At 39.2% G+C, this 24,733-nt stretch overlaps 1 protein-coding gene across 1 annotated transcript in view; it reads left to right on the top strand.

Moving 5' to 3' along the window:
• The first annotated feature begins 12,086 nt into the window (after nucleotides 1-12,086).
• Nucleotides 12,087-24,733, top strand: part of SLC12A2 (solute carrier family 12 member 2) — a 49,963-nt gene continuing 37,316 nt past the window's right edge. The window contains exons 1-3 of the mRNA XM_032214509.1: nucleotides 12,087-12,468; nucleotides 12,860-13,669; nucleotides 23,194-23,313. Of these exons, the coding sequence (XP_032070400.1) occupies nucleotides 12,947-13,669; nucleotides 23,194-23,313 (843 nt within the window). The 5' untranslated portion in view covers nucleotides 12,087-12,468; nucleotides 12,860-12,946. The remainder of the gene's footprint in view (nucleotides 12,469-12,859; nucleotides 13,670-23,193; nucleotides 23,314-24,733) is intronic.

The following is a 24,733-nucleotide window of genomic DNA, read 5'->3' as shown; positions in this document are numbered from 1 at the left end:
CAGCAAAATCCAAACAGATGTAGAAAAGCTTTTGAATAAAGATCAGCAAAAAGTTCTGATTTCTATGTTGTAAAGTTGCAGTTCTGTACAACAGTTGTACATTTATGCAGTTATTCATGCTATTCCACTGTGAAATGAGTAAAGTTCAGGCAGAAAATCAAGGGTGTGTTTTTGTATGGAAGATTGAATTCTGTTCATTTGTAAAATTTCTGGACTCACAATTCTTCATTTCCAAGTATACCTTTTTATACCAGTTTTTCACAGGACAAGTGTATGGGTTATTTTTTAAAAAGAGAAGTAGATTGCACAAGCTTGAAATCTGCTATTCGTGACTGAAGCTACATCTCTTGTGAGTTCACCAAAACTCACTTTAGACATGTCTCAGGTACCATTTTGTCCATGAGTGCTGACCCTAGTCAAACTGCCAAATTTTATATTATGGAATTAATTTATAAGGCTGATTGTAGTTTTACTTTGTAGGAGTTTTTTCTGGGAAGGGACTTGCAGACTGAAAATTGTGAAAGGAAGTTTTATGTTTTTGAGAATTCTCAGAATCAAAATAGCATGAATCTCAGTCCAGTAGTAAGGAAATGTGCAAGACTTGGGTTTATAAAACTTAGAGAAATTAATCAACACAGGTTATAATATATATGTCCTCCATCATTCCAATTCTGAAGTTCGTGTTTTCACAAAACAGTTGTGTTTACTAAATCTGATTGCTAGAATCTAGTGCTACCTATTCAGCAACTGGATGCTTACATCAACTTCTCAGGTAGGTGTATAATATTTTGTCAAATCCCTGAAACAGAAGTGCATAACTTGTGGCTTTCAGGGCAGCATTGAACAATAACGTCCAGCAGTCCTAATGTCTGACAATACTAAATGGATCTATTGCAGGGGTGGGTTGCTGCCAGTGTTACTGCCAGTTTGCTTCACGCATACTTTGCTCATGCACGTTTGCACAGTTGCCTGTAAATTATTCTGCGCATGCGCAGAACATTAAAAAAGGATTAAAAACATGCCAGCAATGTCATGGGCGACTGGAGAACTGGTTCGAGAGTGTGACCAGCCTGGGTCGCTGCCGGGTCTGGGACCCAGGTCAACATGCCACTATCAGTTCAACCAAACCAGTGCGAACCGGTAGCAACCCACCTTTGGTCTATTGGATGGCTAAGTAATACCTGAGGGTTATGACGTTTATATGCCTGTAGATGTAGATATAGATATAAGAGTTGATAAATCTTTTTTTTATTTTACAAAATAAGAGTTTTTTAATTAACCACTAACTTTCACATTACTGTGATTGCTATTGAATAAGAATCACATCTGTCTCCTAGCTCTGACATGCATATAAACATTAAATATGTTTACAATGCTATTAAAGGACCAGTTATGAAATTATCTTAAATGCCAAACAAAGCAACTTGATTTCAAATCCAAAACTGTCTTTATAGGAAAACAGATTTTATCTTATACCTGAAAGAGGGACCAGAGAAAATCTTACCAAAGGGAAGAGTAGGAAAGAAACCTAGTGTTGGTGACTTAAAACTAAGAACATGCTGTTCCTGCTCCCTAGCCAAGCAAATTTAGGGAACATTACTATGTGCTGATTTAAGTGAGAAGTACAGAAGTAAATATTTGAGGTTTATTTAAAACACAGGTTATATTTCAAGGGAAATACAGGAAGTATACTGTAGAGATACAGAACTATTTTCACCTCACAGAATAATAAAAAAGTTTGTTTAATATTACTTTACTTTAATATTTTTGCATAGAAATCAGAACTTTGATAAGAAAAGCTGAAGGTATTAGATGTCAGTTGTATAGGTCCAAAATTCAATGTAAATAAATTGCTGACACAATGGGATTTTCTTCTGATACCAATATTTTATAGCCTTACAAACTGGAGTTGACACTGTTTTGAATGGAAGCCAATTTGCATTCATTAAAACAGGAGAAGCATCTATAACTTTATTATAGCAAGAATCTATAAATAGAAGATAAAGAGGTACCAGTTGAAAAGTAATGTGAGACAGTACATTTGAATCAAGAAGGCCTACATTTAAATCTCCCTGTGTGCTTATGTAATAATCACTTCATTTTTCAGAATAGACAGTTTAGAGGAAAGGAAGAAAGGAAGGATAAAGTTTGGACTCCACTGGGCATTAGCTTCATAGAGCTAACATAGAACTAATATAGAAGAAACAAATGTTTATAGTATACTATCTATCTTTACTCATTTAAAACAGAGAGAGGGAGAGAGGGAGGGACGGGGGATACTGAAGATGAAATGTCATCACAGGGGAGCAGAATGCCTGATCTTCTCCATGTTCTGGGTATCAGCAATATTCAATCAGGCTCCTTATTCCTAATATTTTCATGTTTCTGTTTGTGTGCTACTGAATATATGAATCAGAGTTATAAAGATAATAACAGTTAATGTGCCCTAATTATAGTTATTTATTAATTGTTAATTTATACATTTTACTATGTTTTATTTAATTGCTTTTGTATTTTTAATAGTAATTGTTATAATGATTTCTATGCAAACTCCACTATAGAATATAATAGATATGTTGATGTAGTGTCTTTTGCAACTATCAAATACCGTGGCACGACATAACTGCGAACGTCAAAAGCGCGCCGACAACACCGCAACGCTAAAACCGCGATGTCAAAAGCGCGCCGACAACAGCGCGCCAACAACAGCGCACCGACAGAAGCGCGATTTAACTTAAGGTAAGGTTTACGGTTAGGTTTAGGGTTAGGTTCAGGGTTAGGTTTAGGGTAGGTTTAGGGTAGGTTTAGTGTTAGGTTTAGGGTTAGGTTTAGGGTTATTTTTAGGGTTATCTTACAGCGCGCTTCTGTCGGCGCGCTGTTGTCCGCGCGCTGTTGTCGCGCGGTTTTGACGGTGCGGTTTTGTCACCGCGCTTTAGTCACACGCGCTTTAGTCTACTGCAGTTTTGTGGTGGAACCATCAATTATTTCTTTGCATGTTATGTCATTACTTTTAAGAATGGAAAGTCTATGGTTCCAGAGTACTGTAATGACTGTCAGTGAACCAAAATATACAATGGGATTATTAGCTGCTTTCTAGAAAGGAGCAATGATAATAATTGCAATCATCATCCATCTTTTACGATACTGTTACTTATGATATTCTACTTAAGCATACATGGAAATCATATGCCAATATTAAGCTCTCTCTGTTCCATCCAAAGAATCTACTTGCTCCCTTATCATCTTATCTAATATAGCTAAATCCATAGTGGGAAAGCAGGGACAGACAACTGATATTTTTAACTTCAAGTACCCGGACTTGAGAGATTCAGTAGGAAAGACTCAGTAGATAAGATGCTACAAATTCAACTCCATCTATGCCCTTTTGACAAAAGCATGATATAAACGTAAGTATTGTAGAGCTTCAACCTTAGAATGTAAACAGTCAACCCCTGCATTAACTTTTATGAACCTCATTTCCATACAAGCATGGGATTTACTGTCCCCGTGTGATATCCTATAATGAAAGGTATGAGATTGTGATAGTATGTAATATCTCTATGGAGACAATTTCTGAGAAAGCATAGGATTTCACTTATGCACCACAATTTCCCTGAAATACTTAATTTTACTCCTTGCACGACTGGTTTCTGTCATTCACAGGCCAAGTTGCCTATTACTGATACTATGCCAAGATTTATTCAGACTTTACCAACATAATGGAATTTTGTAGCAATCCTGTCCACACCCAGCAGGTTTAACTCAAGGATAGGATTAATAAAAGCTGAGTTAGTGCTTATGAAAAATGTCAGCACAAAGCACAGTATTTAGCATTGTTCAAGGTTATTATAATTCTTATCTGCCGCCATGTCTTCAGAAGTTATGCAAAAGATAAAGACATTAACACCAGTTATATGAGTATGTGAGATAAGGGTTGAAAGTAATAAGAAACCCTTTTCCCACACACCTTCAGGTTCACCTTCCATTGCAGGCGGCCAGGGATTTACAGAATCTGACATAGCTAGGACCCAGTGATAGCCTGCCAGGCCTCTGACCTTCTCCAATAAGACTTATATATTTCTTCATCTTTTTGGAATGAAGCAGTGATATTCTGTAAGTATTCTCCTGCTTTTGGGAATACAGTCTAAATCTAAGGTGTTCTGTTTGGTAGATAATATTAGGTTATTACGTGTTTTGTAATTCTGTATCCCAATAGGTCTCAACCTTTTCTTCATCATGGATCCCCTTTAAATAACCTTTTGTGGTCATGGATTATGGCCACGAACTACTAAGACAACTCAAGATTGAAATCATTAACATTTATTCAAGCCTTCATGGACCCCTGTGATGATATATGGACCACAGGTTAAGAACCATTGTTGTACCTTGTTTAGATTCTGCATTATTATTACCTTCCCATGGAAAAACTTAATTAACTAGTTTTGATATTTAATCAGGATTTTCCCTTGTATTTCCAGGAGAGAAGAGAATACCCTGGTTTCATGAGTACCAGTTTGAAATAACCACCAAGGCATGGAAACAAGAATGCAGACATTGAAGATGCCATTGTTCTCAACTCAATAATAGTTGGAAAGCAATCCCATTCATTTGTTGAATCAACAATAAAGAACTTGAGGCAGGTGATAAATGAATTTGTTAGGACTAATCCTGCAGTTGAAATTAAGCAGTTGAGTACTGAAGAGGATGAATATAAATACCAAGTTGGGAAATTCTGGTGTATTCTCTGAAATATCTTCAGAGACAAACCACAGAATAGGAACTTATAATAATATTTATGTGGCACAGCTTGGATTCTTTGAAAAAGCTGCAGATTAAATCAACTCAATAGAGATTTTAGACTTTTGTTTTACACTTTTTTAAAAAATGTAGTTTATATTGATCAAAACTCATAACATAAATATACTGCCCCCAACTCAATGCCCTCCAGATGTGGTCTTATTAAATTCCCAGAATCTAAGGTTGTTAATGGTAAGTCTTATGTAAATATTCGGAACACAGTCATGAATGTATTCAGAACGATCTTCATGGCTAGATTTACATTATAATTCCTCTATTAACCTCAACAAATAGGCTTATGGCTATAGTTTTACCAGATATTTGAGCCAAAGTTTTGACATTTACTTTGGATGCAAATAAGGAGGCAACAGAGTCATAACCTTCTTGGAAGCAAGTTTTGCCCAAAAGGTGCAGTAAGTTAGTAGATTTTATATCATTTAGTAGCTTTGAGAATAGATATTTCCTTATTTTCTAGGACAGGGGGCTTCTATAAATTGCAAGTTTTTCAATTTTATAAAGCTTTTATTCTTTCCTCTAGTTAGATGCTTCAGAAAGTCATGGACCAATCTTAGGTACTTAGGATTCCTGATTCATGCACAACAAAAATAGTTGCACCCATCTAAGCATTAATAATTAAGCTTGCAAGGAATATCTGATGATGTGAGAAAATATAAGGTATAAACATCGTTCTACAAAGATATTTTAAAGAACAGTATTTGCTAATTGTGTTCGTGATTAAAAACATCAGCATAAGACTGCAAAGCTGAAGATATAGTAGCAATTATAAATCAGCACAATGAAAAAGGCTTTTGGGCCTCTGAATTAAACAAGGAGTGCAAATTGCTCTGAACTATTTTGGCTAGAAAGGATTAATCAAGGAATTTGCCTGGCAAAATTTCAGAAGTCTACAACACTATAGAAAATCAATAAAATTGTGTTGTACTATACAAATGTTTCATTAATAATTTATCTATTATTTAAGAAGAAACATAGCAATTTCTAAAGCAGATCCATTTCGCACATTGAGATGACAGTTCAGTGTCCATCCATGAACACTAATTGTGCAACAAAATAGAAATAAGTCATCAAAGCAGAGTGAACATTTGAATGGAAAATATTATTTTTATATAAAGTGGCACACAATTTTATCATGATATAAAAGTTTTATGAAAAGAAATTCAAATTTTGAGCATGGCCTAAATACATGGTTTGTTGTAAAATTTTACTTTACGTAATGCAAAAGTGCCATAATATGGCCAAATGTATTGACTTTGAAGGTTTCATTCTAATTCACATTTGCACAAAAGGGAACCCCATTATCCTTACTTGAATTATTTTGAAAAAAAGTATAAAATTGGGTGGCCAGGTTCACTGAGATCAATATTTAAAATATTTAGAGATACAGAATATAAAACCTCATTTAAAACAATAAAACTAATAAAAAAGAATCAAATAAATTAAAATAATATAATAAAATCATCTCAACCCCCTCCCCCCCCCAGCAACAGCAGATCACACAAGCCATTTTAATCCTGCTCTGGGTTACCCAGGCCTGCTTGCAGAACCAGGTCTTCATGCTTTCCAGAAGAGTATTAGAGTAGAGGCTGTTCTAATCTCTGGGGGAATGATGTTCCAGAGAGAGGGAGCCACCATGGATAAGGTCCTTCTTCTGGTTCCCACCAAGTGTATCTCCCTTGGGAATGGGACCCGCAGCATTTCCTGCCTCTCCACTCTGATGGGTCAGGTAGATGTGACCATCAAGAGACGGTCCCTTAGATAACCTGGTCCCAAGCCATGAAGGGCTTTAAAGGTGACAACCAGCACTTTTAATTTCACCCGGAAGCAAATCGGCAGCCAATGCAGCTCCTGCAGGAAGAGGTGTTTCATGTGCACACCTGGTCTGCACAACAACAGCAAAGAGTTTCTTGAATTGTGATGCCCTTGTCAACTCTGTAATCTGAGCTGAGGCATCTTTGTTTATATACAAACCTAAACCTTGATCTGGTAATAAAGAAGCTACTGAAATGCCTTGGTATAAAAATAAAAACCATTAGAATGTAAAAAAAACATTTGGTATTTATATCAGCTGAATAAATATTAACAAAAGATGAAAGTATGCAATTAGCAATGAATTATATACAAATGCGCATGCAGGTAAGTTGATACAATGTTGCAAATAAATACAGATATATGACTAATATGACAGCATGTTACACCCAATTACATAGATTACACAGCAACATTTCACACCCCAAAGAATAGAATAGAATAAAATAGAATAGAATTCTTTGGCCAAGTGTGATTGGACACACAAGGAATTTGTCTTTGGTGCATATGCTCTCAGTGTACATAAAAAGACAAGATACATTTGTCAAGGATCATAAGGTACAGCACTTAACGACAGTCATAGGGTACAAATAAGCAATCAGGAAATAATCAATATCAATATAAATCATAAGGATACAAGCAATAAAGTTAAAGTCCTGCAGTCAAAAATGGGAGGAGATGGGCGATAGGAAAGATTAGAAGACCAATAGTAATAGTAATGCAGCCTTAGTGAATGGTTCGACAGTGTTGAGGAAATTATTTGTTTAGCAGAGTGATGGCATTTTGGAAAAAACTGTTCTTGTGTGTAATTGTCTTTGTGTACAATACGCTATAGTGTCATTTTGAGGATAGGAGTTGAAACAATTTATGTCCAGGATGCGAGGTCTGTAAATATTTTCACAGCCCTCTTTTTGATTCATGTAGTATACAGATCCTCAATGGAAGATTGGCAGTAATTGTTTTTTCTGCAGTTCTGATTATCCTCTGAAGTCTGTGTCTGTCCTGTTAGGTTGCAGAACCAAACCAGACAGTTATAGAAGTGTATAATGTTCCCACAGTTCTTTCCTCACTACATACATGTATAACCTGAATCACAAAATACATGTTTTGTTTGGTTTATTGTAAAAATCCACATTGTGATTTATAAAGCAAACCATGTCTTACCATGTCATAAGTGGTGGGCTCCTACCGGTTTGGACCGGTTTGGCCGAAACAGTAGTCGTTTGGCAGCCTAGGTCACTGGAACCGGCAGCTACTCAGGCCTGCCAGGCCCCAGAACCTATGCCGCCGGCATCTTGTTTTTCGCTTTTGCACATAACAATTTTTATTGTACTGCGTATGTGCACAGGCTCACACAGCACGCCCACGAGCAAAGAGGCAGTAGTGCGTGCTGGAACTCACCCCTGTATGTCATGCATAATACCATGTATTATAACTTCATCAGTAACTGTCTATATGCTTTCTAAATACCATTTTGTAATGAGAAAACAGATTCTGCCATCAAATCTCAAATCTGTCAAAAAGTGTGAGTTATATGAATTAAGTTGTTTCCAGATGACAGGTTTCTAGTTCTACGTAGCAATCAAAAGAAATTGTGCAAATATTCCTTTTACCCCTTTTTCATGTATGTGCTGGAGAAACTGAAAAAGCAAAAATCAAATCAACCCTTGGCCCCCTGAAAAATTATGTAAATAAAGTATACTAATTACACATTAAATAAAAAGTCTCTGTCCAAAGAATGCAATATTTTCTATATTTCTTTAAAAATAAATATTGACCGTACCTAGAAATATATAACATATTTTACCAGTTAAAGATATTGTTTGCAGTATTTTTCAATTTTTGCCATAACATCAGATGTTATGTCAATCTGAATGTCCTTACAAGACTGAGTCTTCTTGCCAAAGTTTCTACTAGAACAAATTGTTTTTCTCTTTGGGTAAACAGATTCAAATTGATAGCAGTTATGGATTATAAATTAGAATATTTATTGGCAATTAAAAATAAGGAAGTTATAGATGCCTTTTCCTGATTACTTGGTCAATTCAGTCTTATATAACTAAGCTATTTTGAAACTGTTTACATGTACATAGTGTTGGTTACCTTTCCTTGAAGCCACCTCAATTGTCCAATGTTTGTGGAGCTCTTGATGCTTCCTAAACTGAGTGGGCAAGTGACAAATGACCAAAACAAACAAACCCCAAACAATAACAAAGGAAGTCAAAACGTTTATTAGAAGCAATCCACTTGGGAGATATTCAGGGGCTGCAGTAGACAAGAATCTCCTATCCTTCAACAGATGCCACTAAAAATATCCAAAATTAATCCAGCTGTTTTAGCTGCAGGATTTGCAAGTTAACGTCAGTTGCAAGAGTGTAAACCATACACCATGGTTGTCAAACTTGTCTAGTCACGTTGCTGTCATGTGACATTTCGTGACGGTTTCCCCATTCGTGGAACTGGGGTGGGCATGACCTTGCATGATGCATCCGGCCCATGGGCCGCCAGTTTGACACCCCTGCCATAGACTGAGTCATTAACTAGAGTAGGTATTATTAGTACAGTAACAGATAACATATCCCATTCAGGAACACAATATAAAACTGAATCAGGAAACATAAAAGCAGGTAATTCTGAATCAGTATTTTGTACTACAGTATAGGATATATAAATTGGATTATTTTGCCACAACCTTGATCTAATATCCACACTGAGAAAAATGGGAAGAGCAGAATTCAACAACTGCGTTAGCTGTCTTGAACTAGAACATCTCGGATGGAGAATGAATGCATATATTTATGTACAGGTGGTCCTCAAAGTACAACCTCAATTGGGACCACAATTTTCACTGCTAAGCAAGGCAGTTGTTAAGTGAGCCAAGCCCAATTTACAATCTTTTGCCATACTTAAACTAATCACTACAGTTGTTAAGTAAATCATGCAGTCATTCAGCAAATCTGCCATAACCCATTGACTTTGCTTGTCAGATTCCATCTGGGAAGGTTCATAAATGGCAATCCCATGAACCTACAAGGCTGCAACCATCATAAATAGATGCTGGTTGCCAAGCTCCTGAATTTTGATCACATGACCAGGGGGAATGCTGCAATGGTCCTAAGTGCGGGACAAGTCATAAATAATCTTTTCAGGGCTATGGCAAAGAGATTTAGAGATTTTAGAGATTTTATTAATATTTATAGGCCGCCCTTTTCCCTGAGGGGACTCAGGGCGGCTTACATAAAATGGGGAAGGGAGGGTACAGACAATAGACACACAATAGTACATAAAAGTAAAATAGTAAACAACATTCATTCACCATTCGGGTGGGGACAGATTATCTTTATCCCCAGGCCTGACGGGCTAGCCAGGTCTTAAGGGCTGTGCGGAAGGTCTGGACGGTGGTGAGGGTACGAATCTCCACGGGGAGATCGTTCCAAAGGGTCGGAGCTGCTACTGAAAAGGCTCTCCTCCGTGTGGTTGCCAGTCGACACTGACTGGCAGATGGTACTCGGAGGAGGCCTAATGTATGCGATCTAATTGGTCGCAGGGAGGTAATTGGCAGGAGGCGGTCTCTCAAAGATTTTCCAAGGATGCCTAAACTTACAATAATTCTATTGCTGTTGATATATAGATTGCCTGTTTTTCCTTTTCTACCCACAATACTAAACAATTTGTACAAATGGGACTATATATAAAGTCCCCCTAAATGGGACTATCAATTATTTTTGTCTTGTAGATAATTTAGAATCTTTGAAGAATGCTCATACTATCTCTGTGCCAGACTGCAAATTTAGTAATTCTCCATCTTACCTAAGAAAGTAATCTATTAGAGACACGGCTTCAACCTCATGAATACACATTGTATTGTTTTAATTGGGTTCACCCAGCACATTAAAACAGATTATGACCCAATGTGATATGCAAACCCATTCAATATCTCCTCCCAATTCCTCAGCTTTCCTTTTAAAGTTTAAAAACAACTCCCACGCACATGGCAAAGGAGTTGCCTTTTCACCAAGGAACTTTCTACCACAACACTATTTATATAAGAGCCTACTGTTTTCTACTAGGACGAAGTTGTTTGAAAATCGATGATCATTTCCCATTATTTGTATGCTACATGTAGGGGCAGACTAGAAATCTTGGTTTTGTAGAGCTGCTCCAAGTGTTATCTACTTCAGCAGGAAAAGAGTTAACTCAGAGTAAATGTTTCCTTCCATGTTCACTGACAAAGTTGATTTAGAGATACCCCCTCAGCTAAATAGGTTACAGAATTCACATGACATCAGCTAATCTTCCTCGACTGGGTTGAAAGGGCAAAAACAGGGCCCTTAACATAAAATAGCGTCATAGCAGAAGCTTCCTAGATGTAGGGCTGTTATTCCTTTTCCTTGAATGGGAGTTGTTTCTAAACCTCGGGCCTTGAGGGAATAATTTCCACATTATTTAGCATGTCCACGAATCCTCGCGCACCCTTGGGATTCGGGGGAATTTTTGGAGGCTCAATTCAAAGGAAGTATTCACTAGTATGTACCACACCAATACGCATGGCTCAATTTAATTCCTGTGTAGCAACAACCACCAACTTCTCAGGATTGTGATAGAATTGAATAAAAACAGCAATAAAAACATTAAGTTTTCGGTTTGTATAACCATGCATGGACTGTTTTCGTGTGGGGACTTTGTTTTCCCCCTAAGGTAGGACATCTTTGACATCCTAGGAAAGCAAGGCTTGATTCAATGAAAGCCATTACACATCTTTTAGCAACTGAGACGTCCTGAGCAGCTTTCCCTGGGAAGCCAACATCCCCTTGGAGCATGTGGAGATCCGCTCCCTCCTTCTATAAACCGCCCGCCTCAACGTAAAGCTTGACGGGGCTTCTTGCAACCTCCGTCACGTCTGAGCGTCTTGCTCGCGAGATCTTGAAGCTTGGTGGGGTTTTTTTTCTTCCTCCGCAGCAGAAGGAAGAGTCGGAGAACTTTCCTAGCCGTCCAGCTAGCCGTCCGCCCACGGAGGAGCAGTTTGCTTCGTAGGCCCGCCCATCCCCGCTTCAGCCGAGCGTCAGTTTTATAACCCGCCATCTGCCTGAAAGCTCTTCTCGGTCGAAAGGAGGCGGAGGCAAGCAGCACGCCGGGTGGATGCCTTCTTCCTCTCCCTCCTTCCGGACACTACAGGAGTAGTAAGGGCGCTGCTGGCTGAGTCGTCCCTCAGGGGGAAAAGCGGGCCACGCTGGACCGCGGCCTCGCTCTTTCTCTGAAAAGCACTTAAGCCAGGCTGAGGCTCCCGGCGGCCACGCAGCGGACAAGCCCTAACCTCGAAGTACGCCAAAGGCGAGCCAGCATCCGCCTGCTCCAGGAGCAGCGCCCGAACGCTGCTCCGCCCTCGCCGGGCCAGATTCCCTCCCTGTCGGGCTTTGCCTCCGCCTCCCGCTCCCTAGCAGCGGATGCTTTAAAGACTCGTCCCTGAGCCGCGCGGCTGTTAGGCGATTGGCTGCCGCCGGCCCGCTCTCCTTCGCTCCTTGGCGCCGGCTTTCGCTCGCTTCGGGGGGAACCGAGGGGAGGGAGGGAGATAACGGAGGGCCCAGCGGAAGCTTTGCCGCTGATAGGCCAGCGGCCCGCCGGATCGCAGAGGCACACACACACACGTGTCGAACCCTATTCAGGCTGAGACAGCGCAGGTCAGTGGCGGGTCGGTCAGCCGGTTTCCTCCTCCCCTCCGCGGTCCCCCAGGGAGCGCTGTCTCCTTGGCGCCCGCGATATCAAGCGTGTGGCGTTGCTGCTTCCAGCCGTCCCTGAGACTTCGGGAGACGAACCGAGGGTGCTCCTTGTCTGCGGGGTCGTGAGGTAAGAGAAAGCGGGAAGCAAGGCGACGGGGGGGGGGAGTAGCGGAGACGGAGACTCTCCCCCCCCCTCCTTCGGCTGTTTCCTTGTCTCGGGTTTCGAGGAGGGGGACCCGGGTAGGCAGAGGGGCGAGAGGGGCCAGCAGCTGCGGAACATCATCATCACCTGGTGCGGCGGCGGCGCTAGAAGGACTGGGGTGGAGGGACCGGCAGGGAGGGAGCGGCAGGGCCGGGCCGCGCGGTTATCTGCCGAGGAAGTGCGGCGTGTTGCCTTGCTTTCTCTCGGGGGCGGCGGAGTGGAGCCCGGCAGCCGCGGGGCGCCATTTGGTGGTTTTAAAGCGCCCCGAGCGGCAGCCGACTGAGGGTTTGGGGTTTTTTTTTTGCTTGCTTGCCAGAAACGAAAGGACTTCATTGAACCAGCCAGAACCGCAAGGAGGTCTGTTCCGGTCCGCATTGTCGCCGCCCGAGGAAAAGCAGAAGCCATGGAAGCAAAATCTTCGCGCGCGTCCTCCCCGCCGCCCCGCTCCGGCTCGCCGAAGCTTAAAGCTGCAGCGGAGGCAGAGAGAGAAGGAGGAGGAACCGCCGATGCAGCAGCAGCCACAGGCGCGGAGGAAGTATCTCCTCTGCCGGCGAGTGACGGGGATGCGCCGACTGGCACGGGCGACTCCTCGTCGGAGCCAGGGAGCGCCTTGACTCTTGCCTCTGCAGCCTCTGGAGATGGGCTCTGCAGACCTCTGGGTCCGACGCCCAGCCAGAGCCGCTTTCAGGTGGACCTGGTGGCAGAAAACCTGAGTCGGGCGGCCATGGCAGAAGAGTCGAAGAAGACTGAAGGGACCCCCGAAGTCCCCGGTGATGGGCATAAGAAAAGCAGTGAGGAAGCAAAAGGCCGGTTCAGGGTGAATTTTGTGGACCCCTCTGCTGGAGACGATAGCTCTGGTGAACTTGGAGGTGGCGGCCCAGAAGGCTGCAGTGTCAGCTTCCAGAATGGTGGTGACACGGTTCTGAGTGAAGGGAGCCTACATTCCGGGGGAGGACACCATCACTACTATTATGACACTCACACGAACACGTACTATCTGCGCACCTTCGGCCACAACACCATCGATGCCGTGCCGAGGATAGACTATTATCGGCATACTGCTGCTGGTCTAGGAGAGAAACTTATTCGGCCCAGCCTCGCAGAGTTGCATGATGAGCTGGACAAGGTGAGTGATGGTGAGCAAGTCAAGAACAACTGGTAACCCCATTTGGGATATTTAAAAAAAAACCTGGGGCATCAGGCTGATGCAGTGTCTTGCTGAGAGTATGGAAGTGGAAAAATACTGTGTTTTTCTAAGCAAGATGAGTTTTACTTAGAATCTATAAATGTTATGTTTTCTAGGTTCTCTCTGCATGGACTTTGGCTTTAAAGATATGCATTGCAAATGTATTTGCTGTCTTTCTGTCTGTCTTTATGTTACATGTTGTCTCATGTTTGTGCATCTTTTACATGGAGCCAGTATACTTTATAGGTCTGTAAAAGTTAATGGAACACAACAGCAGTACTTGTCTGGTCTAAGGTAATATTTCCCCCTTTCAGATATTTTAGTTCATTTTAGATTAGGACAAGGGGTTAACTAGTTGCTGGAGAAACACAGTGTAAAGTCTCTACATGATGTAGGAACAACCAGATAGGCCAGAAGAAATCCCTTTATCTCTATTAATATGGATGCTTGAAATAAAATATTCTTCCCCAGCTTTCTGGTTTTCTGTATGCTTCGATTATTTACTGATGCCAAGTTCTTTGTCAGTCCACTGACCAGACTTACTGCAATGTTCATGGATTTATAAGCTGTCTATAGATATGTAAATTATGTTTGAGAGGCTATTTTCAGAATAACAACTTTTTAGCTTTTGCCTAAATAATTTAATAATATAGGCTGCTTTAAAGTTGCATCTTCCCAATATGTCAGAATTAAACATACGTTTGTTATAAGATGATGAAAGGAATTTAAACTCAGCAGCTTAAGTACTTCAACTATGTGTAGGTCTGAAATATATTAAAGAGTTCATAGTGCATTATGCATTTTATTAGTGCTTATTTATATTGTATTTGAAAGTTTTGATAACTTTCTGAGCTCTGTCTGTTTGAAAAGTGTCTATATGAGCCATTGTTAATATTTCTGGTTTTATTAATAATTAAGATTTCCCAAACAGAATTGCATATTGAATATTGCTATTGAAAACCTGTTTGCTAAATTAGTATAAAGATTAGATAGTTAGTTGAAGCAATATGTTAAATGTTAGCAATAAGGTAAAATATACAATGGAAATTTGGTTTCCATTGGGTTAACAGCCTTTTAAAGATATAAACATTGTTGCTGACAGGGGAAAAATCTGGCATGATGAATATTGAACAGGTATTATACTACCTATTATTATAAAGCTTGCTCCAAAATCTATCTATTGTCTAGTGTAATATGGAAGAATTATATTAGTAGAATATAAATGTCCTTTTCCTGTAAGTGTGCAACTCTGTTAACTTCAGAATTCATTGAGTTGGCTTGGGGCTTAGGATAGACATATTTGTCTTGAGTATTGTCTAAATTAGATTTCCATTTTTTCAGGAAGTATATTCTAAGCATGGCAGTTTGAATCTAAATACATAGAGTGTATTTATGGAAGCAGTAGGATATTGTCTTGAAAGAAATGAAACAGGTTAAGCAGATATTTTTAGACAAATGAGTATTTTCCATTAAAAGTATATGTTGATTGCTTTTTAGCAGTTATAAAAATTGCTACACATGTATAAGCAATCTTGAGATGAGCAGTATATTCTGTAAATGTAAAATGGTTATTAGTTTAAAAATTGAAGTTAATGTAAATCATCCTACTTAGAAAGTGGTTATATTTATTATCTTTCTGTCGTATAGCTTTGTCATCAAGAAATCTTGCAGTATTAAGGAAATACTTTACAGTTGTGGTTATGTTGATTGTATGAGGGCAGCCTGTCCTATAGAACTGCATGCAAATCTGGTATGTTTGAGGATTATTGTCAGGTCAAGAGCTGAAATGTTAGCTGGATGGCTCTTTAAAGCTTGCTTAATCAACTATCTCTAATTATCTATTAACGTAACATTAAAAGTAAAAGAAAATGTTAAAGAGGGATAGATATCCAAAGAAATATATCTAATGAAATCTTAAGCCAAGCTAAAATGCACCAATTCAGTTGGTTACATTGGTTCTGCATTACTTTATATCTTTTTCGATATAAAAATGAGGGTTACCTTGAAGTGAGAGGTTCCTTGACAAGGATATTTTGAAACTAGTTATGCATATATCACTAGTTTAGGTACTTTATGATATCAAGTCAGCTGATCTTATAAGAAGGTTCAGCCAAAACTACTAATGCATCTCCAAGTAGCAAATGCATTAATCATCTTGGCAATCATTCTGGCTTTGCTGTATTGTGTAGAATGTGATCTTGTCAGTAACATTTTATGTTAAAATTTGAAGAAAATATAATTTTCATTTCTTAGAATATTTTAAAGTTGATCTATGTTATTTGGGCAGATGAAGAATGGTCAGCATTTTGATACAGATAGTGTTTGTGGATATATATTGTATGAAACTAATGAGAGTCAGGATTAAGAGTAGACTGGCTTAATGTGTTAACGTTTACTGGTTATGAAAAACTGTTTTGAAAAATAGGTGCAGTTTAAAGATATTATGCTGGTTGTAACAAGTGTACCTAGACTGAAAATGATTGGTTTGATTAAAATCACAAGACTGATTCAGCAGCACTCCAGGTTAAGAACAATGTCTACACCAACAGGCAGAATGAACTGTCACCTGTCTCAAAGAAAGGCGAGTTTAAGCACCTACAGAAATGCAGGATGAGTGGCAGCAGAGAAAAGCTGAGCAGGTAGAACGCTGCCACTGAAATTCTTCAGCGTCAATTTATGGCACTTGTAAATCAAGATGCTTCCTCTTGCTGTCATCTGATGGGCTGAGCTTAATCAAAGATCAGGAAGAATGGAAAAATCACTAGGCTAAATAATTTTCTAACCTACTCAATAGGCCATCCACAACTGATCCTGCTGCCTTACAGCAGATTCCTCAGCTGTCAATTTTGGATGCCCTAGTCTGATGAGATCAAGACAGTGATCTTGCAGATGAACTCAAATAAAGCAACAGAGCAAATGGTATTCCTGTTGAGATCTATAAAGCTCTTCACCTAAATATCTTATAATTGTTTCAAGGAAGACATTTAGTTCATGGAAGAGATGCCTGATGATTTCTGTCATGCCCTCATCATAGCTCTCTATAAATAAGGGAAGTTAATCAAACCGCATAAATTATAGAGGCAGCTCACTGCTGTCCCTTGCTAGATCTCCCCCCACCCCCGGTTCTCCTGAGTACACTTGCCAATGTTTTGGAAAAGAACCTCCTGGAGGCGCAATGTGGCTTTTGGCCAGAAGTACAGTAGACATGATATTTACTGTGAGGCAAGTCCAGGAAAATTTCATTGAGCAGAACAAGCCTCTTTACTCTTGTCATCAAGTTCATAAAGCCATTTGACCCTGGAAACAGGGAGACTCTCTGGATCATCCTGAAAAATCATGGATGACCAAAGAAATTGATTGGAGTTGATTCAGCTGCTTCATATCAGAATGACAGACTAGGTCCTTTACAGTGGCGATAAGTCAACTGTATTTATCATTTCCATTGGAGTTGAAGCTGGTACTAGCCCCAGTCCTGTTCAATCTATCCTTTGCTTGCATGTTGTCCTATTCTGTCCAAGGTCTGAAGGAGGGAATTATATTGACAACTCTCTTTGACCCTTGTCCCTTGAACACATGGACAAAGGACCTCCATACATTCAAAAATAATGATTGCTTATGATTGTGTGCACTTGACGCACAAAGACAGTGATCTTCAATTTATGTTAAATAAAATTTTACATATTGGTATGCTCTTTAGCATGACTATCAACCTGAATAAGACTGAAGATTTTGCCAGCCTGTGTCAAATACCAACCCGATAGAAGATCACTGTTGATACCCAGCTGACAAATTAGACAGTTTCAAATACCTGGGAAGTATCATCTTGATCTATACGTCTTTGGACAAAGAAATTGATCACTGGATCAGTAAGGCCAGCCAGAGTTTGGGGCAGTTGTATACTAGAGAGTTTAATCATCAAAATATCCGTATCTCCACAAAGCTGAAAGTTTGCAGAACTAAAATTATCGTTTTTCTCCTATATGGGTATGAGCCCAGATGCAATGGATGAGACACATCATCAGAATGGATGAATATTTATGTCTAGTTAATAACTGTATGATGAATTGGAGACCAGATATAGACCTCAAGCTTGTCCCTGCATGTGCCAAAGAAGCTGCCACCCAAAACTGATAGAATATTATGAGTTAGCAGCACAGAATAGCATCCACAATTATTGTAATAATGGATTTCTAGTGCCTCTATTTTCTAGAATGTGCTTCCAGACTGGGACTGCCACCTCTGTGTTCATAAATGCACAACATTGTGTCTTTTTGAACCCAAAGGACTACCTGTTATTGTGTGAACAAAACTTAAAATAGAGTGCTTTAAACTCCTGGGGAGACAAGAGGTTTATAGCTGAAATAATCATTCATTCTGCCTTATATGCTTATCTACTATATTGGATTATTTGGATTTCCCTACAATACAACATATTTGGTTTATTGTATACTTTTGATTATAAATATGCTGTATGGTAATCAGATTAGGAAATGAAAAAAAAAACATGAAGGGTTACATGAGTAAAGGCATTTCTTCTGGCAGAAAGCATGTTGAAGAATCCTTCAATCTATTAATCTTACATTATCTGAGGATTACCAGATTTCAGAAGATTTAATGAAAAGTAATGACTTTGATGCTACAGGTCATTAACAGATGGAATTGGTAATTGAATTTTAGCCTAATGAAGTTCACTGTCAAATTATTGATTATTTATTTATTTATTTAAAACATTTATATAGCCTCCCTTTATATCAAATTCTGGGTTGCTGTCAATGAAGAATTAAAACAATATAAAAATCATCTAAAACTATAACAAAAAAACTGACACTAATTCAAAACTTCCAACATTCAGTTGCTTTAACCATGCCAGTGCTTGATGGAAAATCTAGGTATTTAATTTTCAGTTTCTTTTTGGACAACTAGAAGTGCTAGTAAAGTTGAGGATTTGACATATTGTGCTTTGCTGAGTCCTTTCCCCCCAAAAAATAAAAACGATGAACCAAATAGTGGTGATTTGTGTGATTGAGAATGATGTGGATGACTTGCAAGAGCAATTTACAAGTTCATATAAAAAAGATTAATGAACTTTATTCAGATAGAAATTGCTGTCAGGTTTGACATTTCATAGGAATGCCTGGGCCATGTTACTAAAGTTCTTCAATTTTGGAAGATTGATGCAAATCAAGTCTTTCTTACATCAAGGGTCAAAAATTGCCAGCAATTATTGTTATACTATAAGAATGAATGTGAGGAATTTCTTTACAGAAATGTGACAGCCAACAAAACAAGTCCCAGGAACAAAATGTCAGTCCATAGAATATTATTATAAAATCTCATATACGAACAAAGGATTCAAAACATAGGTTTTGACAGGAAACCTCATGGTTATCATTCAGGGTTTGACAGGAAAACTCCTAGTTATAGTTTTTTAGATGCAGATAATGGTGTTCACATAGATTTCCTTGAATCTGGCACTACTATTAATTTAAAGCACTATACTGCAATACATACTATATACAGTTCAGAAACAAAATAAGGAAATTTGGATTGCAATCTGGCAGTGTTAGGTCTCATATTTCACAAGCCACCCAATAGTTATTTGTGAAATTGAATTTCGCAACCTTATTCCATCTACCACATAGCCCAAACTTTGTACCATGCAACTTTCACCCTTTCCCAAATTTAGGAATACTTTTGTGGATATTCATTGGACTCAAATGAAGAGGTACAGATGACTGTCAAGACTGGGTGAAAGACAAAGTTTAGAGTTCTTTCATAATAGGTTTAAAAAGTAGTTTGTTCATCATTGGCAGAAGTGTAACAAATGGTGATGATTATAGGACATATATATTGAACACATAGAAAATAGGAAGGTGTGTTTGATATGTTCATGGTCCTGAGTTATTTGTAAAAATAACAGGTAGAATATACATAATGTGAAGAAGTAAATAGAGATAAAAAATAGAGCTTATTTTGAGGATTATTTTTTCTGTTTCATTTATTATAATATCCATATAGATACTATGGAGATTAAGGTATTACATTCATTAAACTTCTTATAATCATTTTCTGTGCTTTTTAAAAAACATTAAAATCTACAGCAGCCTTTCTCAACTGGGGTTCCATGATGAGTTGTTTGGGGTTCTGCGAGAGGCCTGATTGGAAAAAAAGGGAGGTGGTGTTTTTGTTTTTTTACTTTATGCATCAATACTCACAGTGGCGGGAATTTTTGCTCACCTGAGTCAGCTCCTGGCCTGCTGTTTTGCTGATGTTTTAAATGTGTTGTATAAGCAAGAAGTGAATTCTGTTGTAAACTTTTAAAAGTATGTTTTGTGATTTTTATACAGGGATCCTTGATATCTGAAAATTATTTCAAAGGCTCTTCTAGGGTAACAAAGTTTAGAAAGTCTGGTGTAGAACATTGAGCCTTTTGACTGAATGTAAAAGCGTGTCCCGACAAAACCGCGCTTGTCAAAATAGGGGCGACAAAACCACGTCGCTAAAGCCGCAACGTCATCACCGTGACGTCATCACCGCGGCGACAGAAGAGCGCTTTAAAACAGTGCGGCGGCAGAAAGCCGATTTAAATTAAGGTAAGGGTTAGGATTAGGTTTAGGGGTTAGGTTTAGGGTTAGGGTGCTGAGTGATTCGGAAGGCGCGGATTTGCCCTCTGTGGTTATGTCGTCGCGCTAGGGTTGCCTTTTTCCTTAGCGTTTCGGACGGCGCAGATTTGCCCTCCGCGCTTATGTCGGTGCGGATAAGGTCTTTGCGGTTTTGTCAGTGAACCATGTAAAAGTACCTATGAATTATGTATACAGATAGTTCTCACTTCACCACCACGAATGGGGCCAGAAACACTATCACTAAACGATATCATTAAGCAAGTCATCATGTGACAGCAACAAACATAACTCCTCACTTCCATCATAATTGTTAAAAAAGTCAGCCATGGTTGGTAAGAGAGACATCAGTGACCAAAACTTGCAGTTTTATTGCCAGCTTCCGTATTGACTCTGCTTGTCAGAATCCAGCTGTGATGCATGCAAATGACAATCATGTGATAACAAGACATTATGAGAGTCATAAAATACCAATAGTATATAGTATTTATAAGTATGAATAGTATTTTAGTAAAAATATCATGAATATCATGTGACCATAGGGACACACTGACAGTTATAAGTGCAAGGACTGGCTATAAGGTTCCTTTCTCAATGCCGTAACTTTGAATAGTCACTAAACAGGGCAGTTATTTAGCAAGGAATATCTGTATATACTTGCTTTATATAATTGCCATGCTTTCTATAGTCTTTTGCAAAAGTTATTCATTTAAATATATTTTGTACATCATGCACAGCATATTTCATTTAATAAATGAATCATATAAAACAGTGGTTCCCAAAGTGGGCGGTACCGCCCCCTGGGGGGTAGTGGGATGACTTAGGGGGCCGCTAAGAGGCAAGGGGGGGCAGGGGGCGCTAAGAGGCAAGGGGCAGCAGGGGGGCGCTAAGAGGCAAGGGAGGTGGCAGAGGAGTGCTGGAGGTGGCCCTCTCGCAGGGCGCAATTCTGCCTGGGGCTCTGTTGGCCGCCAGTCAGCTGAGCACTTCCGGCAGGGGTGAAATTCAGTCTAACGTCCCAAAGACTGGAAGGATTTTTCGCTCGCTCACTCGCTCATTCAGGAGGCATACAAGCATGTCAGGCTGTGGGGAGGCAAAATGGGGGAAGAGAAAGAAGAGTATAGCCTTTTGCCTGCATTTCTCCTCTGATACGACTCTGCGTGTGCTGTGAATGGAGAAGAGATGCGGGACTGAACGGGGCTGTCCTTGGCCCTGCATTTCAGGGATTGGGAATTGGCGCTGCATTACGCAGCGAGTCCGATGTCACTACACAAGAGCACTTGCCTGCCTGCCTGCCTCTCACGCTTTTATAAATAGCTTTACTTCTGACTCCCTTTCCGGGGCTGTGCTGCAAGCCGGATTGCACCGCGGCGCGCCTGTGCAACAGAGCCACACCCCCAATTCCTCTTGCACCCGCTCCACACGGATGCACCACTCTCGCCTATCTACCCCTCCCACCTTAGAAATACAACACAGGTAAACATGCAGTGGGGGGGGGAGAAAGCCTAGCCCCGCTCTGCCTCCTCACTCCATTCATAGAGGTGGTCTTAAAAAGCGAGAAGTGGGAGGAAGGGCACTTGGGGTAGTTTCTCAAACTTTGACTTGCAAAGTAATCTCATTGCAGGCTGAAATATAGGGAAGATTGTGGAAAAGGGATAAGCATTTCCAACATATACTGTTTTTTAAAAAGTAAATAAAAAGTGGTCTAATTACTATCTAAAATTGGATATTGTCACATACAGGAAAAAGCAAAGCAAAACAAAACAAAATTATGATAGAACATCCCATATTAGAACAAAATGCTGTCTAAATGTTCCCAGTATGCCAAACAAGTTGTTTTATAACCAAATGGAGTCAAAACACTGCAGTTTTTTTTAAATAAAGTGCCCTTCCTATCTTGATATTTATGCACAGTGAGACTTTTGTCACAGATAAACCTGGATAATGGCATCACTCTTACGTTGTGTGAATACATGAGCTGCAAGGCTTGTATTTTGCCATAGTATCATCTACAGCTCCATAAGTACTACTAGGGTTTTGACCAGCTGCTGGGCACCAATATATTGAGGAATACGGAAAGACTGATCATGTGGGGCAGTGTAATGAGCATTTCTGAAATGGCAGAGACCACAGAACAAAGTCGTCTTCTTTCTCTACCCCCACCCTGTTATTTTGAAAAAAATAAAAGGCAGCAGTGTATGTGTGAATGATCAGGCATGTACTGTATTACACAGAATTTACTGAACAGTGAAGTAGTTACTAAATTTACTGAGTTTACTAAGTTACTAGCTACTAAGGTTCTTGATAAATGACTATCAGACTTTGAAAACCTGGTATCACTGGATCATGTTCAACAATTTTGTTGAATTAACATTAACTAAAAATGTTTTTAAATTGGATTTGAATAAATGTACAATTAATTGTTACAGTTTTGAATTTTACTGTTGCTATCTTCCTTCCGTCGTGCAAACCACCCAGTCACATGACACCCCCAGCCATGCCCACCAAGCCACGCCCACAGAACCGGCAGTAAAAAAATTGAATTCCACCACTGTGGGGAGGCACTGAGGATCAGTTTGTAGCACCAAGGGGCCTGTGAACTGAAAAAGTTTGGGAACCACTGATATAAAACATTCATATGAAGCTTCACTAGCTTTATATAAAAAATGTTATACAGTGGTAGACTACTTTTCTACAAAGAAGAAAACATTTCCAAGCTTTCTGATATTAGTCAGAAAGTGTTCTGCCATTTAATTCTTGGTTACAACACTATCAACATTAAACAGATTTATTAGAGACTCTTTTTTTACAATCTCCCTTTCCCTTCTGATTGTTATTGTGCCTTAGGAGCTATTTGAAGATGGCTATGCAAATGGAGAAGAAGGAACTCCTACTGGAGAAGCCACTGCAGCATATACTGCTGATAGTAAAGGGATTGTCAAATTTGGTTGGATTAAAGGTGTATTGGTGAGTAGAACTTCGGTATTTCAAGTAATTCTTAATTTCTATTTAATGTTTTAAATCATGTGTGGGATGAAGTTCAACATTTCATGAATGGTAAAAAACGATCTTATGATAGAACAGAACCAGAATTACTTGTAAAATAGAAATATTTCAATTTAGTCACTTAGCTCACAGTATTTTCTGTTCACCCAAATACCAATATTTAATTGTATTACTGATTTGATATGTAATATATTTTCAAGTTCATATCTAGGGTGAGATAATTTATCCATCTACTAAAAGTATGCAGACCCTGCTTTTTTTCTTGTCTTGGTTCTTTTCAGTCTTTTTCATATATGTTGTTACTTGACATCTCTATTTTTGCCTGGCAGAGTTTTTCCTTTTGTTTGCCTAGCAGCGATGTATTTTGTTTGCCTGTTTCCTTTTCTTCTTGCCTGGTAGAGAGGTTGAGAGCAGGTGTGGGTTCTCAGGGAATGGTGCTGCCCATCACAAGGAGATTTGTGGGGTTGATAGTGTTCCCTATGCCCGGAAAATATGCTAGGCTGGCGTATTAAGACAAGTTGTGAGGCTACTATTTCCAGACTGTTTCTATTCCAGGCCTTTTCCTATGGCCTGGAATTCACATCTGTAGAGCACTCACTGCCCTGCCTTTGCTGTTTAACATCCATGAAGTGTCATTATAGGCCATAGAAAATGGCTTGGAAAGACAGCATTTTGAGGTCCCTGTCTGTCTATCTGGCAGTTTTCATAATCACTGCCCCAAAGATTCTTTTTTTAAAAGAAGGAAAAGGTAAGAGTATCACTGGACTGAAAAAAGTAAGCTATGAAAATGTTTTCATTTGTGTCTTTTCATTCTTGATAGTCGGTTATTTTCTTTTGTTGATTGGATTACCATAATCCACAGACTACTTAGAAAAAACCCACATCCCATATAATTTATTAGTGCATTCTACCACAGAAATATTCTAGAGCTGTATGGTTAATTTGTAATAAGCAATATTATGGTTAGTTATATGTAATTAGCATCTTTTAAATTTATTTGAGATTTCTATCTTTATATTTTTAGCTTTCTGTTCAGTTATGCTGGCTTCAAGGATAGTATTGTATCTTTTCTATGGTTTAAACACTCCTTACAAAACAGTTTCCAGTTTGGCATGTTAAGAAACTACAGCTCAGTACTCACACTCTTCCTATAACCATACAAAGCAAATGGCTCCAAAATGGTGGTACAAATAACAACAAATGATATGTTTTTGGAGTGGCATATATTATGTTAGTTTTATTGCTATACTTTTGGTTTATAAACAGTGATCAGTCTTTTTCTGGTGAACATGTTTTCTTGCTATTAGGAATCTAGAAAGGTAATACATTTGTTTTCTTTATATAATTATTGATTAGATGTTAATAATAATTTCTTTCAATA

This window comes from Thamnophis elegans, chromosome 3 (assembly GCF_009769535.1).
Source record: "Thamnophis elegans isolate rThaEle1 chromosome 3, rThaEle1.pri, whole genome shotgun sequence".
Classification (NCBI taxonomy): Eukaryota; Metazoa; Chordata; class Lepidosauria; order Squamata; family Colubridae; genus Thamnophis; species Thamnophis elegans.
The sequence above is the reverse complement of the archived record's forward strand: the minus strand, read 5'-3'. Positions and strand labels throughout refer to the sequence as shown.